The sequence below is a fragment of the Camponotus floridanus genome, unplaced genomic scaffold (genome assembly GCF_003227725.1).
Source record: "Camponotus floridanus strain SB8 unplaced genomic scaffold, Cflo_v7.5 scaffold24, whole genome shotgun sequence".
Taxonomy (NCBI): domain Eukaryota; kingdom Metazoa; phylum Arthropoda; class Insecta; order Hymenoptera; family Formicidae; genus Camponotus; species Camponotus floridanus.
The window spans coordinates 849,700-868,280 of record NW_020229370.1 but is presented as its reverse complement, the minus strand read 5'-3'; the positions used below and the strand labels follow the sequence as shown (position 1 = coordinate 868,280).

General features: G+C 37.3%; 1 protein-coding gene across 3 annotated transcripts; it reads right to left on the bottom strand.

Moving 5' to 3' along the window:
• Window positions 1–307: 307 nt before the first annotated feature.
• Window positions 308–16,921, bottom strand: LOC105249248 (43 kDa receptor-associated protein of the synapse homolog). Of its 3 annotated transcripts, none has more exons than XM_011254569.3 (10): window positions 13,976–16,919; window positions 9,633–9,852; window positions 6,817–6,968; window positions 5,470–5,616; window positions 4,975–5,134; window positions 4,207–4,407; window positions 3,705–3,803; window positions 2,122–2,328; window positions 854–1,053; window positions 308–679 (listed from the first exon to the last, which is right to left on the bottom strand). In XM_011254569.3, the coding sequence occupies exons 1-10, from the start codon at window positions 14,011–14,013 to the stop codon at window positions 472–474; spliced, it is 1,632 nt and encodes a 543-aa protein (XP_011252871.1). In that variant the 5' UTR covers window positions 14,014–16,919; the 3' UTR covers window positions 308–471. The 3 variants fall into 3 exon arrangements, with proteins under 3 accessions (XP_011252871.1, XP_011252872.1, XP_025264688.1); XM_011254570.3 differs by having other exon boundaries at window positions 2,122–2,313; XM_025408903.1 differs by lacking the exons at window positions 308–679; window positions 854–1,053 and adding an exon at window positions 1,700–2,068 and having other exon boundaries at window positions 13,976–16,921.
• Between the last annotated feature and the right edge of the window lie 1,660 nt (window positions 16,922–18,581).

Here is an 18,581-nt window from a genome sequence, read left to right as displayed (position 1 = left end):
AATTCTCTACAATCATACGTACTATATTTAAAATGTTTAAAAATGTAAAAATCTACCCCTACAGATTTATAACAGCATTTCATAAATGCCTATAACAACATAATTATAAATTAATAATAATTAATGTAATGATTAATAAGTAATAATTAATAACAAAACTAATAATAGAAGATTGATAACAAATTGTCTTGTAGAATAACAAGCATCAAGAGTATCGATTAAATAATGTCGCTTCTAATTTTTTAAATTATTATTCCATGCAAAGATTCGCGCTGGAAAGGGGAGGAGGAAAAGTGTAATATTCGAGTGTGGGTCGAGGCGTGCACTTTTTATTGCCATTAAATCTTTTTGCATCGTACTACTTTCCGTTGACTTTTTTTTTACCTGCCGAATTATGATTCTTAAAATTATCTCTAATCGCATGCGGATACCAACGCGTTAAAATAAACGAGAAATCCCATTGTTGTTATTTTAAACGCTACTCGTCGCGTGACAGTCCTCAAGTGTTGCTAGGCTGCTGGCCCTCAACGACGCCAGGCTCAAGGAACTATGATTTAACGTATTCATGCCGTGTGGATCCTCGCAATGCAGGTACAGCCGTGAACTGACAGATTTGTGGCAGTCGGGACATAAACGCTTCTTCTTCTTGTCGCGTCTCTTCAGGATGTCGTACGCGCATCTGCAAACGTTACAGGGAAAAATAAGGGCAGGAGAAATATTATTCCGAAAGAATCGCACGGCAATTTACTCAGCATTATATTTGACACATTATATTTGTCACACAACTTGGGCTCTTTAATTCATCTAATATTAAAAAAAAAAAATAGTTGTCGAGATCTCCGAAGCATCCTACCGAGCATGTAATATATGAGAGCAGGGTAACGCCTCCAGAGAATCGGCTTCCAAACCAAAAGGTTCGTTACAGCTTCCGCATCGCAATTCTAGATCTTCCTCCATCGCGATCGCTAATCTCTCGTGGTGCCCTTTTTGTTCTTCATCTCCCAAAGATCCGTAAATCCGCGACAGTCTGGACCTGACTGTCCGCACCAAAAGCTGTAAGACATCGAATCTTTGTAATCTTATTCTAAATATGTATTTCATATCGTGTGCAAAACGTTATCAGTGATATTAGAATGTAATATTATATTAATTATATTAATTATATATAGTATATTTTAATCATCAAATTTTATACAAAAGGCTAATAAAAGGTAACTTGCTCTTTTTTTTCTACAATTTAATATGTTATTCTCGATCATGCGTTTTAATTTTTTAAATTCAAATTGTTATACTTGATCATTTATAATTTCTTTTAATATTTATTAATATTTAATAATTATTTTGATTATAACAATACTTGCGTCCTACTTTAACGCTTGTTATGGTGATTATTAGCCTTTTGTATAAAATTTTTTACGATTATTATCTGCTAAACCATATTAAAGAATTTTTTAAATTTGTTATCATATTTTATATTAATATTATAATTTATTATATTTTAATTTTCTCTTTTCGTTATATTTCTCCTTCTCTTTCTTTTTAGCCAAACATTTAAAGTTTTTTAATAGCATTTTTGATTTAACGTGTACAAAAAAGCACAATAGACTGATAAACTATAGTAACATCTTAATTCAAATATTAGTCCACTGTAGTATTTGAATAAACAAAATCGTAAATATATTATTAAAAAAATAAAATAAAATAAATCGTGGTTTCGTAGAGAATTGTGGAAAGTACTACAGTTTTCCAAACTGGGGTAGTGCTTTCCATTTATTGTTTTTATTCAAAATTTGCTGAGTCGATACCAGATATATGCATCTCCCTGTCAGGGCAATTCTTAAAATCAAAGACATCAACTTTCCAATTCGTTCGACATAATCGACGAGGGAAAAACTTTTTCGCATTTATTTCAAGTTTCGATCTCCGAAGACTGGAGAAAAGAAAAGGGAGAAACTTCCAAGTTCCCACGTCTGACGGAAGAAAGGGAATTGATTTCACAGTACATCGCATTGTTCCCTCTCATTCTCCTCTTCGTCCCCTTTCCATCTCTCTCGCTCCCTCCTCCTCTCTGAAACGATACGAAGCTCTGAAGCATGATCAGCGAATGTATTGGCAGTTTACCTTGGCGCCGACCGATCCCGCCACTTCCAGGAGTCTGGTATTGAATTCGAGGGGCCGGCAATTGCATATCTTGTGCTGAAGCCTGAGAGCCTCCAGGCATCTCGCCGCCCCGTCCATCGCTTCCATTTGGCACAGCCGATCGCCGGTCGCTGCCGCCGAGCCCATCGCGCTCTCGTACTGTCGGAAAGCTTTCTGCAATATGTCCATCTTTATCTCACCGATGTTATCGTTCTGATGTAAGGATCGGCGTGCGCGATGCATGAACTAAAGGCTAATTGTGTGTGCATCGCGCGGTCGCCAACTAAAAGACAGATTTGACAAGCGTAATACATTTCTTTTTTTTTTATCGCCTGCGAAAATGCAATCATGCACTCGTGCATCCGTGCGAGCAGCAAATGAGGCTGTTGCGCAAACGAAGCTCGTTCTACATCGGAATGTCTTCGATACGTGTTACAATATTTTGTCATATACGCAAATAGGAGCAGACACAAATTTAATACATGTGTCATGTGGATGTATATAAACATGCTAATGTATAATTTTATAAATTATTTGATCATAGGCATTCCGGTTATTGAAATCGTTTTTGATTAAATTTGTAATCCCAAATATGCAGTAATGTAGAAGATTATTTTAGAAAGAGTTATAGATTATTATTTTATAATCTTCATTTAAATATTTTTGATGTCTATTATTTATTTTAATAATAGACATCAAAATATATAAATCTCTAAAAAATGAATTTCTAATCAATGCGAAATTATAAATTGGATATCTATCGTTAACAATTTACATAAATGAAAATCTATGTGGATTTAAAACTTTTCAAATTTAAATTATATTTAAATTATATGATATTACATATATTCTTCTTTTTTTTAGAAGATCATTTTAAAATCTTAATTTTATAAAGGAAATACCATCTTTCAATATTTTACCCCATTTCAAAATAAACGGACGGATTTTACAAAAAAATTTTATTGCTTTTTAACAAGGGCTCGCAAAGAGTTTCGTAGCGAAATAAAATGAAAGCGATATGCGTTGCAAGCGTGACACAACGCTAAAAATTGCTTTTGTAACGTGCGTGACATGCAAAGGAACGCTCCAGTTATGGCGTTTTTTTTTTCATCATCGATGACAATGCCTCTAACAATGTTAAAACATACAATGAGGCTGTGAATGGTTTTGATAGCATCGTAACACTTGCCACGAACGCCCAATAAAAAAAGATTTATCTGTATAAATATTGTACAATATGTGCAAGTAAATATATTGACTTTATTTTCTATACCGCATGCTTTTTTAAGTCACTTTATATGAATATAATCAAAGAGAGAAAAAAGGTTTTTCTCGTTCTCGAACGTCACTGTCAATCGCGCTTTCCAATTAAACATATATGAGAAAGAGAATTGCATTTATATATATATATATATATATATATATATATATATATAAAATAAATTTATGATTAATATATAAATACGCGATATATTAATGGTGTGGAAATATGAGAGATTATAGAAAAAATTATATGAAAGCTAAGTAAAAACGCAAGACAATTTAAATGATTATGGATTACTTACATTTATGTCGGATTTCTTTCTGTAAATGTCTCCCATGATACGGATGCTGCGGGCGTAACTGGCTTGGTCGCCGGAAACCAACGACAGCCGAGTCGCTTCCTGCGTAAATAATAGTTCATATAATCTATTATATGATATTATTGCGGTATTGATCGGTCATTACAATTTTCTTCGGGAAATATCCTCGATAAATTACGCAATTATGACTCTTTTACGTGATCCATATTCGGAGCATTTTCTCTCGGAGAAATTTGAAGAGATATTCGATGAAGTAAAACCCGCGTAATTAAGAGGGAAAAAATCGAGACATTAAAGATACTTTTGAGAAAAAGTTGATAATATTTTTGGAAGAGGAAAACTAAAGTATATGTCAAATATAGAATAAGACATTTCGCTTTAAATCTCGCTTTGAGGAGACTCAAGACGATTCGCGATGATTTCGTATCTTTAATTCAAACCGACCAAGTTTTCCCATCGAAAAATCCTTTGGCCCAAACTTTACCGAACAGTAATCGTGAGCGTCCCCCAATTCTCCTTTTTTTCTAAGCGCCGCGGCCATTTGTAATAACGCTGCTCGGTGATGACGCGAATTCAAATCTCCCAGTTGTAAACTTCTCGAGAGATCGTAAGCTCTCGCGGCGTATCTCGCGCTCTTGTCCGCATCCTGTAATCTGCAAAAAAGTTCCGACAGGCCGACGTACACCTGAAAATTAAAGGGAACTTAATCAGATTAGGTGATACACAATAGATAGAGGCGGACAGATAATCGAATTTAAATTAGACGAAAAAGAGAAGGCGTAAATCAATTCGATATTTTTATTATTTCTTTTTTAATTGCATTGTCTTTCAATACTCAATAAAAACAGAAAAGAAAAAATGTAGTTACAAAGTTATTCTATAAAAAAAAAATAATAATAATAATAATAATAATATAATATAATAATAATAATAATAATAATTTATTTCACACGTAATTCTTGGGATATTAATATAATCGCAGGAAAAATGATATTTTTTCGAATTTTCAAACAAATGTCAAGTGGGTTTAAATAATTTAGGGGATTAGATCAAGGTGTTTAATCAACTATTCCGAGAATGAAGTAAACGAGACGAAAAATATGATCATCACGCAGAGACACAACATCGCTTCTCTTAATCTTCCTGCGTGTATTCTGTCTGTTAATTAACAAAGCATCACGGTAATAATGCGCGCGCTTATATTATATTCATTGCGAGAAAGAAAAGCAATGGACAAAGGGTACCTAATTACCTGCAGCTCTAAGGAGGGATCTTGAATGGAGTGGGCAATTTTGTGGGCTCTTTGAAACGCTTCCAGAGCTTTGCAGAATCCCGCTAACTCCAAGTGGACTCTGCCTACGGTTAAGTGAACTAATCCAGCAGTAGCGCACTGATCGCACTCGTTATACAAGCTGCGAGAATGTAAAATTATGGATATTAATTATAGCACGATACATATATGCAGAGTGTCTAATAATAATTAAATTATTATCAACACAGCAGGATACTCGTCTATCAATTATCGATCACTTTGATTAATTTTTCTTAAACTTGAGATTTTTGCAAGAAGTCAATCTCAGAGATACGATTAGGTACAATTTCGATTTGTACATATCTATTAATCAATTAATTATATGTTTCGAGGAAAAATTAATCGTAGATAAGGGTTACATATTTTAATTACTTTCAAAGTTTATATTACGTTCATTTACATAGACTTTGTAACGAATGAAAGAGGCTCTCGAACCTGTGCCGGGCGTAATCTAACGCTCTGTCCAGAGCACCCAATCTCTCGTGTGCCCTAGCCAAATTCAAATATGCTTCTGCCCGCATGTTTGGTGAATCCAGCTCCTCCGAGATGCATAATTGCTTGTTCCCGAATTCGATGCTGTCCCTAAAAAGAGAAAAATCGCGGCGATGCAAGAATCGCGGAATTATTATCGAAGAGTAATATTTTTTTAGAGAAATGTGAGAGTACAAAACTGACATTTAATTATCTTGTCAATGTTTTAGCGTAGCAATTAAAAATCTGATTAAAAATCAGATCATTTCGAATATACAAATGCAAATCTACAATTATTTTGAATATTCTTTGAAGCCTAGGAATGATTGAAAATCTTAAATAATTTAAAGGTGTAGAGAAATTAATATTACATTTATGATACAGTAACATAATATAATATAAAATGTCATATAGAAAAAAATTCATATTTTTCTAGAAAGATGTTTAATAGATTTCGTGTTTAATCATAAGAGACACATTTACATAATGTAATTATATTATATTTACATAATATAATTATATTATAATTCTATTCGATTTAATTATAATCGTACAAATTACCAAAATCTATGCATATATAAATAGAAAGAAAAATCTTCTACAATATTACAAAGTTTAAAAATAAATATACTTATCAGTGTCGCAATAAATATCCTAATATCGATACAATGAAAAATTTTTTCTAAAGTATAATTCATAAAAAGAAAGACAATTTCATAAATTTCAATAAGATCTTGTTTTTATAAATGAAATATATACTTTTTCTCTTGATAATAATTTTATTTTTCAGAATCTTGAATGTTTCAGAAAATATATTTAATATACTCAAATATATATGTAAAAAGGAAAAGATTTTTTAGATATTCGCGGATTTTTCAAGACATTAAAAATTTTAATAATTTTTCCAAGAGTTCCCCTTTCGAGAAATAATATTCAAAATAACCCAAATATATGAGATTTAATTGTTTGAAGAATTTCAACAAGAAGATTCGCTTATCCTATATTAGTCGTGTGGACATTCATAATAAAGATATTCATATTAAACTTTAATAAAATACATTGTATATAATACACTTATATAATATTTCTTTAGCAAAGTTAAACAAGTACACATAACTTGACCTGTTTACCTCGTTTCGCGCGCGCGGTCTACTTTCCTCTAGATTACTTTTAATAACCCTTACAGGGGTAATTCGACTTGTTTCACTTTTTAAATACACACGCGAGAAGAAAACGATTGCGAGAAAAGGAAGAAGAAAAAAGGAGCATACACATATATTATGTAGCAAATATTATACATGTATAATCCACCTGTATTTTCCCCAATCCATGTATGCCTGATACAGATATCCGAGGAGGGCGAATTTATCCTCGCGGTGCCTGATGCTCTTTAGGGCGCCTCTCCATTTCCTGACCGCGGCCTGCTGTTTATGAGCCCGGTAAAGTTTCAAACCCTGCTCCACCTGGGACACACGAAATAACACGATACGTGTGCGCACACTTTACTGTGTCCAATTTATCGCGCGTACCGATTCGTGTCACAGGACGACGTGACATGAATCTCTCTTTAAGTAAGATAACAGGACGTGCAACGACGTTAAAGACGAGACGGGGGTAAATGAGATATATAATAAATTTTATTAATGACACTTATCTCTTCTTTAAATTACTTATGCATGAAATTTACGTCACGCGTCTTGACATATCCGTTACCTTCGCGAGTCTCCTTGAATTTCCGCCGATTGCACACGCCCTTGTATCCTGGACTATTTATTATTCTATATATCCCGCGTACTTCCTCGTAATCAACCGTACAGTTTACGACACAATCAACCTTGAAATTGAGTTCCCAGCCCTCTCGAGCGAAAATGCAATGTTCAAGAGCGCGTGTGCGAGTCAAAGAGGAAATCACGCTATTAATATAGCACAGCAATATTTTAATAGAAGGTAATTATAAAACGATAGTTATATATTGTGTGGGTACGTGTAAAGTTGTATGGAATTTTATGAAATTCAATATGATTTCGTGTTTGAGATGAGAAAATAATTAATTTTGCATTTTCTTTTCACGAAGTCAGAAAGATGTTAGAAATTAAGCGCAATTTAAATGAGTTGCAAAATGAGCGATTAAATTCCCCAAACTTTCTTTGTGCCTTTCAAATCATTATTTGATTAGCAGTTTAATTAGATGACGATGCATAATAACTCGCAAAATTGAAATTCATCAAATTATACAGTTAAATTGCAGTAACATACAAATATAACTTTGCATTTTAAACTTGATTTACTTAAAATTGTTATTTGTGTGTGCTGAATAAATTTGTGTCAACGTAACAGTTTGATTATATATCTTGTCAAACAGACGTTAGATGACAGATGATTTTAAAAGGAAGAGGTTACGATGTTGATGTTGTCTTTATCACGCAGCATTAAACCTTGGCGTAGATAATATGATGCAGAGGTAGAAGGTCATATCGATTTGACCATGAACTTTGTCCCTATTGTATATATGTGTGTGTTTGTGTGTAGCAGATTAAATTTTATGATAAAATATAAATAACATTTTAAGGCATGAAAATGTATCCAGGTATATGTGTGCGAGATAATTTCTATCTGTATTAAAATTTTAATAGAGCGGGGAAGAGAGAGAGATGTTTGGTAATATTATCGTTTATATTATATTAATTATAACAAAATTATAACAAAAGGTGATGTTGTCAGGAACATTAAGAAATGTCATTTGCTTTAGAGCAATGCTATTAATAGTCTTATGTCAACGAAAACCGAACGTTGCATGCGAGATTGCGTGTAAATAAACCTCAGACTATAATCATTAATATAATACGAGAGAAAATAGAACTTAGCCTCGAGACATGTGATTAATCTTTCGTCGAGACGTCTACAGTTCATTACAATAAGAACCAGCAATTTTTTTCAATAACTGAAAAGTAAGTAAATACGGCAATATTGATCTTCCTCGCAGTCATATTTTGTGTAAAAGGCTAAAAAAAGAGAAGATTTATTCTGACGATTTTTCTGCGAATCCAACAAGCTTTCTGTCTCTCGAAATCATCTCGCCAAAATCGAAACTCGATTGAGTTATGGTGTCGCTCCGAAGACGCAATACAAATTATGTCTGTCGCCGTTTGAAGAGGATGTCGTGGATAAACTGTCGGGTGCGTAATGCAAAATCATAAGTTTCGCTTCCGAAACGGTAAACACCTAGGTACAGTACGTTTTAGAGGATAGCGTGACCGTAGCTGCCATCGTGGCATGCACATCGTGAACTTGACAGTGACCGATAAAGCGTGCTGCTCGTCCGCGAAATACACGTATGCTTCGTTATGCAGCCCTCATGCCTTATCGTCGTTGCTCGAGAACCATCAGATATCGTTGCTCGCTTTGACATATTAACGCTTCTCTTTGAGAATGTTAAACCGGTTCGACGTCCGGCGCCCGATTTAAAAAATTGGTTGATTAAATTAATTTGCAGGACCATTAATATATATTACTTGGTAAGAGTGTTATTGTGGCGCGCAGCCAATTTCGCTTCTAAGCACAGTGTTTGTCTAAAATTATGATCGCGATTACGAGATAACATTTGGCACGTGCATTTCGAAGAGTAAGAACTTTATTAATAAATTAATATCTGAATAGAAATGAGAAACGTGCAGTAAAATCTCTTAGAACGTAATAAGTTATTGGGACATTATATCTGTCTCCTCTCTGTAATACTTTATTTTATCAGTCGCATCCTAATAAATTGACAAAAAAAATTCCGAACGCATAATTTTGTTGAGTAGATATTTATATATTTTCATATTTTTCGTTTTAGTTTTACATATTTTTCTAAATTTCATATAATGTTTACGACGTAAATATTATATCGATTAATTACATTAATTATATTAAATGTAATAATTAAGCTAAAATATATTATTTTATCAATAAAAATATAAAAATATATAAATATCTATTCAACAAAATTATGTGTTTGGAATTTTTTTTTGTAATTTTATAATAAGATTCTTGAGTATCGAACGTGTTATCTTTGCTAAATTCAAACTCATTTCAATTTCGCCCAAGAGGCTTAGGAAGAGCGGGTATATGTATGTTGTGGGACTTACCCTTCTTCGGGCTAATTGTTGATCAAGCCGTCTCCTGCAACCTATGAGACATTCCCATATACCAGCGCCCGATCTACTGTTTTGGTAATGGCCATTACTACCATTACCATTTTGGTGCCGGTAATCCTCTTCGGTGAATTCGCAGACGTCGAGTGGATGTCTCGATCCATCAGGGCTACCCAGCAGCGCGGTCGCCGAGAGCTGATGACTCGCCGATCCGCTGCAAACATTCGACATAATCTACACCATTAAATGTATATATATTGATATAAAGTATACTAATCATTTACGTGAGCTAAATCGTACAATTAAATTACTGGACACTCTAATCATTTGATCATGTCTGATTCGAGTTTCACAAAAATAAATTTCATACAATTGTACAGCTGATTTTCTTTTGTGAAATATTTGTGAAACAAATAGTTAATACTTTTAAAAGAATTTTCAGAAAATCAGCTGTACAATTGTACAGCTGATTATCGTTTAAAATTCTTTTAAAAGTATTAACTATTTGTTTCACAAATATTAGTAAAATATAACAAATATTTAATATTAATTTATATTATTAAAAAATATACTCGCAATTTATATCCAATGGTATCAAAATTATTCCGATTGACAATCTTTGGCACGATTTTAATAGTATAAGAAGAAATTATTGTGTTTTACATCATATACAAATGTCTAGGCAATTGTTTTAACTTCATGCTTGAATATGGAACGATGATTATTACCGCTGCCTGTTTAAGAAGTACTTGATTCGAACATTCGCGGAATTTCATGCCTGCAGTGAAATCCGATGAGAGGAATTTAAAGAAGACGTAACCGAGCGCGATTCGATATTTTCACAACATTGATCGCTTAAGTTCTATAGAAATTCCAAAATGGTTCTCTCGCCTGAGTGTGATTTATACCTGTGGTATATAACAAAGTGGAACGGTAATCTCTTTTCGATACTCGCGAGAGTACGATACAAGCATAAAGTAAATTAGTATGCTATGTAAAATTACAAGTATAAAAGATAACTTTAATATTATCTTGTGATAAAAGGGAAACGTGATACATTTGAAATGTACGTGCTATGAAATGCTACGCTTCCTTTAATATATACGTTTCTTGGAAATTTCTCATAAAAAATGCAAAGTGGTTATTCGTTCATTTCTTAATTTTATGAATTAATATTGCATATACTGTATATTTAAGAAATATTATTTTGAAATATTATTTTTTAGCAATTCAAGCTAAAGGACGTTAACAAATAATATAATTAGAATATAATCTTTAAAGCGGTATTATCGAATATTTTTTCCAAGATTACTAACATTTGGTATTTTCTATTCTATTTGGCAAAATGATTAAATCATAATTTTAGATGAAAATCATCCCCTTTCTGGTCAATATCTTGCAAACTCACGTCAAACGTCTCTGTTAGATGATGGATACGGGCAACTGACCTCCTGCAGGTTCCACATACACACACACACACACACACACACATATGTATATATATATACAAATTCTTAATTTATTTCTAGGACGAACGGAAGGAGAACGCCGAGATAAACCGCTTTTGGCTGCCATCCCGGAGGTTGAGTTTGCAAACTGCGCATTATGGAAGTTACAAGATATATACAGGGTATCCCATACCTACCATTTTACCGCAGCAATTCTCGCTTATGTATATTTAAATCAATTTTGTTAATCTCTTGTGTGATGAAAATTTTATGAACACATTGTGTTTTAAGGCAAAACTCTCTTATTAAGTATAATTTGATATGTTTATCGAGCTTTGGAAAATGTCGTCAAAAATGCGTTTACAAAAAATTAAATAACAATGAAATTTTTATTACCTATTTATGCAATTACAATGGAATTCCTTAAAAGGTCAACCATTTTTCGCACTGTTTATTACAAAAATTATTTTTTATTACTTTTATATTAAAAAAATCTATTACAGCGTTTTTCATTAAAAGATGATACGTATGTCTGGGACACCTTGTGTAGAATCATGAATTCTTACCTATCTACTCTTCTCCTACCGCAGTGCGACCGTTGCTCTATTTCCGAGAAAACTGAAATTTACTCTACGTATTCCTTTTTTTTCGATTCTGCACCTAGATACCGCAAAACTCTCAACTACGAGAGACCGACTCGTCCTCTCACCAACTATGTCTCGGTCCTCTTTTGTAAACTGGAATACCGAGCAAATTATTTTTTTCACATTGTTTTAGATAGCATTGTTTCAACGAGAACATTAATCAACGTTATTATGCTTCGTCCGTTCCTCAAATTTATTCCAAAGAGACAACCTCTCTTATAAATGAGCGTATCATTATACTATGTGGTTAATAATTTGTTTGACAAATTAAACTAAAACATTTTAGCGCGTCGAGGAATCCATGAAAAAAAAATAATTTACTCTCCCCTGCCGAGAGGTGAGCGTTGAAAGAATTAATCACGTTCGAGACTAGGATTAATTAAAGTAACCGATTGCGAAAGAAAACTATCTCGTGCCTGACGCTTGATGGAAGCCCCACGGGGGCGAATCGCGCCTCATCGCAAATTACACACTCCCCATCCTCGTTAAAGTTTTCCCCAAAACAGTCGCGTGCCTGCGCGCGCGCACACGCGCTTGTGCCTCCTCTCTCTTCCTCCGTGTACGTATACAAGTCTGCGTATTGTGTAAAGCGAAGAGTATACGACACTCTATCGCTTTCCCACCACGTTCGCTAGGTGGGCGAGGCACCTGCGACCTCTTTTGCTGACCCATTTACGAGCTACGAGATACGGTACGGCGTTGCGATTCTAAGTGGAAAATCGAAGCATCCCCTGGCTCTTTCGCGCGTCGAGGTCGATCAACGAAATACACGGCATATCTGCTCTGCCAACCTATCCCCTTATCGTCTTCCCTTTTCCTTAAGCATCCTTGCTTAATGTAATAATCGAAAAATTCAGGGGATAAACATGAATAATTATATATGTCGAAACATGTATAGTTATATGTAATCTTGGATTTTATGATCGTAATAATGAAATGGAATTATTCTCAGTCTCGATTACATGTCGCGGAATTAATTTTTGTAGGCGCACTATTTATAACGTCTAAATTAATCGGATATTCACAATATTACAATAAATTACAATTCGAGCGATCGAACTTTTGTTTGATGAAATGCTAGAATAGAGCCTGAATTATAATTCATTTGTCAAATTTGTGTTTTTTACGAAAAAAATGGAGTTCAAGTTAGGGTTTGATTTTACGTTTGCGTAATTATATTCATATGAGAGCTGCACGGCAATTATCGTCCATTGTGACCTATCTATTCGTGATAGCTCGTAATTATAATATTATTATACTTGTTGCGATCATTATCGAAATATAGGGTATTATTACCTTTTGATATACATATATTATGATGCTATAAATAATTAACTTTAAATAATTAATATGCTTTATTTTTTTAGCGATTTCTCGAAATATCAAATATGATATTTCAAAAACAGATAGAACAAATGGTTTTCTCAATTACTTTTTTGTTACATTCATTAGAGTGATCTGTTTTGTTAAACTTTAATGCTAATAATAATTTTTTACTTATTAAAAAATATTTTCCTCGTGTACTTTTTTATATCGATATTGTGTTTACAAAATTAAGCTGTAAATTTAGAATATTTAAGGTATACTATTATATTAAAATATGTAATAATAAATTTGTGTTTATATAATATCGCGTTTTAATTTCTCGTATGAAAAATTACTTAAAACTGGAAAAAAAACAGAAACACTCGACTTCAATGGATTATAACTCGGAGAGCTTTTAGCATTTTCCTATTTTTCTTATTTTTGTTCTAGATATGTAAATGTATGCGTGGAAAGCCAACAATTTATTCTCTATTTCTTCCGGAAAAATATGGTAACTCTTTTAATGTTTCAAGCAAACATGTCCAGTAATGCATTGGTGCAAAGTCATTCTAAGTATATATAATATACAGTCATATTTTTTTGATAAAAGAATTATTGCTTATTTACATATAATAATCAAGTAACAATAAGTCAGTCAATAAGTAGCAATCAATAAAAATCATATAAATACTATATTATAATCATATAAATACTATAATAATAATTTTTTAAACTATGGTATTGATGTATGTAGCCTCGTATCAATTAATTTTTAATTCACATTTATTACAGCTTACGGTAAATTAATTATTAAAATTAAAATGATTAAAAATTATTAAAATTAATTATTATAATTAAATTAATTATCTTACTTAATACTTATATATTTTCTTAATCTAAATTTCGTGTTACATTTCAAGATGAACAATACCGAACTTACCCGAGGTAATCCCTGGACGAGATAGACTCCCATGACATGGCTGTGCGTCTTTCTTGGCGCGGTGGCTTCTCTTCTCCGACCCGCGGTGCAGCTGTTTCTTCTCTCTTTCTCTTCCTGGCGGTCTATCATCTCATCTCTCACCGCCAGCATTATCCCGTACGCGCACCCGCGTGAGATGGAGCATATCACCACCTTGCTTTGCGCGATGACGGTGCAACGTGCGCCGACTTGACAGCCCGATCGTTCGCATCCAATCGATCCGGATCAGATACCTTGATATATATACCGCGTGTTACGATTGTCTTTATCGCGCCAATTCTATCGAACTCTATCGATGATCAAAGGAACGATTCCGAACGCGGGGGAACGCTTGTAATATCGATCATCTTAGGAATTTATCCGGCGTTTCTTCCCTCATGTCTTTCTCTCTCCGAGAAAAAGAAATAATACGAACGACGAGCGAAAATTACCGAGTAACCGACAACGAAGCTGCGATTTATGCGATTTACGCGATTCACGCGTAGAAAAGAGAGATAGAATGCGAAAAGTAGCAAGAAGGAGGAGGGAGGATTTTTAAGTTTCTACAACTTTCAGTTGGACGAGTGATTTCGCAAGGGTGATTGTTCGCCGATTATTTCTTGTCCAAGAAAGTTATGCTCGAAAGTGGGACTTGAGATTTCGCGTGCCGATAGTTCGTTGAGGTAGATTTATATAGGATCGTCTTTAGGATTGGGGCTCCTCGCCTATACAATGGGGGATTTGGACAGATTCGATGCGCTTATTCACTAATGTTGACAGGGATGACACACACACCTCGGTCGAAAAAAAATAATTCTGCAGGCCCGCGTGTCTTTTGTACTTATTACGCCTAATTGAGCACCGTGGGACTCGCGCGAGTATTTCGCGCGCATTGACAATGATCGAGAGAATCTTGTAAATTTTTTTCTTCTCCTTTCCTCCTCTTTCTCTCTCTCTCTCTCTCTTTTTTATTTTTTTGTTAATGTAATTGGCAAATGTTTCGTGGCAGTTTCTTCGATCGTCCGATCGATAGATAGATTGGTACGAATTCCCGACTAGTTGACAGAGACGACCGATCGAGTCGCACGGTACTTTATTTTTGTCTCTTTCACTCTCACTGCTTTGTAACCGTAAATAACTTTTCTCCCCTTCGTTTCTTCTCTCCTTTCAGTTGTACAATTTTTAAGAACTTCTTTCGCGAATGCTGTTCCCTTAAAACGTATATTTCTTTCTCTCTCTCTCTCTCTTTTTCTCTCCTCTCGTGTAGTCTCGAATTGCTGAATTATCGAGAATCGCGTAACGTGATATACTATGTAAACGCTTCAACGTTGTGATTTAGACCTATGAAGGTTCAACACACATATATAATATTTATATATACATCTATGATGCATTTAAATAAACTTGCAACATGTATATACATCTAGTATAGAGATCCGCGCGTTGTTCCGCGTTTGTGTGCGTGTCTGTGTGTACCCGTATGTACATGCGTGCGCGTACGCATCTTTTTCGTGAGTTATCGAACGCATTAATATTTTTGCTGTACTCTTGGGAGACAACAATCGGCTGCCCCGAATTATTACCCCAGCGTTAGGTGTCGGACGGTGCTGAACGCGGTGCGTTTAGCTTAATCGCGCTTGATCCCCTTTCCGCTGCTCCGAGATTAACGATAGGGATGGAAGAGTTCACCGTGTACGATTATCACCCATTACGTTGGATAGCACCGCTTATTAGTGTTTTACGTGGGCCAGGGCGAAATAACGTTGACGATTACGAGGTCGACACGACGAAGCTGGAACGACTTCGACCTCCTTTCCTCCCCCGATCTCTTTCAAGGGATGAACCTCCCGACCTGGATGTTCGACGCGCGTGTTCAGCAGCCGCAAAGGTTAAGGGACGCGCAGTACCCGAAACTAGGATCGCGTCGATCCGCGGTGTCCCATTTACCGTCGGTGACCCCTGGCGCGCTTTTTCTCCCCCTCTATGGGGGGGGGGAGGGCGAATCCGCCCCTCTACCGACAAACTCTACCGCTCTAACTTTGACGAGAGCGCGAATTCGCGAGATTCCAGGCAGAATGTTCACTTGGTAATTTGCCGCCGCGCTATTCTTCCTCCGCTCCAATAATCGTCTCGCAAAGTCTTGGCGAGCTCGCTAGATCTCCTCTTACTTATCTATCTTGGAACAATAAATTTCGTCAACAATGTTCAGTCTCTTTTCGACTAGCATTTGTCGCGCGTACTTTTCTTTTTATACATTTCGCGCGTACGCGCTTTATTATTCTTTTCTTTAGAAAGCTCTCCGTAGAATCCCCTTGTTCGTGTAACATACGTTTAAGACGCGCGTTTAAGCGTCTTGTCTTGTCCGCGTGTCCCGCGCGGCGGCGAGGATAAATCGGATCCCGAGGAGGAGACGAGAGACGACGGTGAACGTTCGAATCGGGCGCTCATCGCGCTCGCGTTCCTCGATGCTAACGCGACCGTTTCGGCCTCGTTAATGATGAAACAATAGCAGCGGTCGTGCGCGCCTCGAGGCGTTTCCTCATGCCATCGCCGATTGATCCCCCGGTCCGGTGGTCTCGGTCGTTTCGAGCCGCGTTCCGGCCTTGCCCCTCTTTCCCTCCCTTCGCCGCTATCCCTCGTCCTTCGGCGCCGTCCACCAGCACCACCACCACCACCACCGTCGCCGCCGCCGCCGCCGTTGCCGCCGTCTCTCTTCGCGCGCGGAAACACGTTTCCGTGGCCGCTCGCTGGTCGCAACGAGGACAACCGAGGCCGCGACGCGCTCGGGAAGGTTACGGGCGCGCGGATCGAGAGAGCCTCTTCCCCTCCCGCCCTCCTACCCTCTCTCGGGGGTTGGTCCTCTCGCGGAGGAGCTCTACGCCGCGCGGCTCCCGCGAAAATCCACCGCCGGTGGCCGGAGCAGAACTGTCGCGCCCGAGCCGCAGCAGCCCGCAACACACGACCCGACCGATCCTCTCCACCCTCCGGCGGGCTCCCCCTCTCCTCCCGCCCGCGTTCCACCCCTGCCGTTTCCGCCGCTGCCCTCCGCTCCCCGCGCGCCATCCGTCCGTGTCGGTCTCCGTCTTTCCACCCTCAGCGCCGTTTCGCCGTCCCATCCCCCCCGGCTCCATTCTTCTCTCTCTCTTCCTTTCTTTCTCCCTCTCATCCCCCGCTTCCTACGTCCTCCAACCCCTCTCCGGTTCTTTCTATCACGAGCGAACCGACGAAAGTCTTTCTCTCCCTCCCTCCCTCCCGCACCCCCCCCGCCCCCAGCTGTCTTTCTTCCCGTTCTCGCTCCTCCACGTTTCGCCTCCGTCGGCTTCACTTCGCTTTTGATCTCCGTCTTTCTACCCTTATCATCTCGATCTTGTCGGACGGGCAAATTTTACCTATATACCTCGATACAGCCGAGTATGTTGATACGCGTCTCTCCTCGTCATGCTGACGGGGTTGAAATCCGCGGACAGTAATTCTGGAGCAGAATTTGCGGGCCCGCAAACATGTCAGATTACACGGTATTGCGTAGCGATGAAACTAAATGCGACACGCTTCTTCGACGAACGTCGTATCTTTCGGTGTAATTGCGAATCGTGAATTTTTGTTCAATCTTTCGCGTTCCAGAGAATACTTAACGACCTCCCCTCCTGCGAATTAAATTTTGCGTGTTTGAGCAACCTATTTGCCCCCGAGATTGATTAAAATCCCGGCTTTTCGACGAAGTGAAAGTTCAATTAGTTATAAGCCGGGTAAATTAAAAGCTAAATTCGCCATTTCGAATTTGTCATTCTTCTGGTAATCAAACGACCAGGTTCGATTCAGGGAGGTACACGGTATATTTTGAATTTCAACGCGGATGAAGGATAAAGTGGCGAGATGTAAACGAGAATCGAGCGATATCGAGTTTCTCGATGGAGAATTTGTAATCTGTCGTTGTTAAACGATGTTAGTCCTGGAACATGAACTTTGCCCGGTCTTCCCTTCTACGTTTTCGTGCGGGCATCGAGATACGTACGAAGAGGGGAAGGGGGGAGAGGGAGGGGGGAATCTTCCCCGTCTCTCGAGGGACGATATCTCGATATCTCCGGTAGGATTAAACGGATGTTCTCTCCGGATGCACTTCGGGGACTCGGTGAAGGGAGAGCCGGTGACACGCCCCGACGAGACGCGTCAGCTGTCTCGTCTCTTTCTCAAGCGACACGAACCGGCGTTTTCTCGGCGTTTTACTGCCCGAGGGTTGTAAAGCCTAATGGAATGCCGCGGGCACGTTTAGCGACACACGCTCTACCGTTACATCGATGTCCGCGTTTAAGTACAAGCGACGATAAAAGTCCTTCTTTCGGGTAAGTAGCGCAGTCTCCTCGCGAACGAGACGAGGACGGATTGTCGCGGTCTGCCATAATCTCGGATAGCTCGCCGAAGAAAAGCGATTCTCTCGTTGCTCGTAAATTATATAACGTGTTATTCTGCGTGAGGGATCTTCCGATACCGATCTATCCACATCGTCGTGAACCATATGACGCCCGGCGAAGAAATTCAAGGGAAAAATATACGCAAATAATTCTTGCCGGCATAAGTGATGGATCTTTTT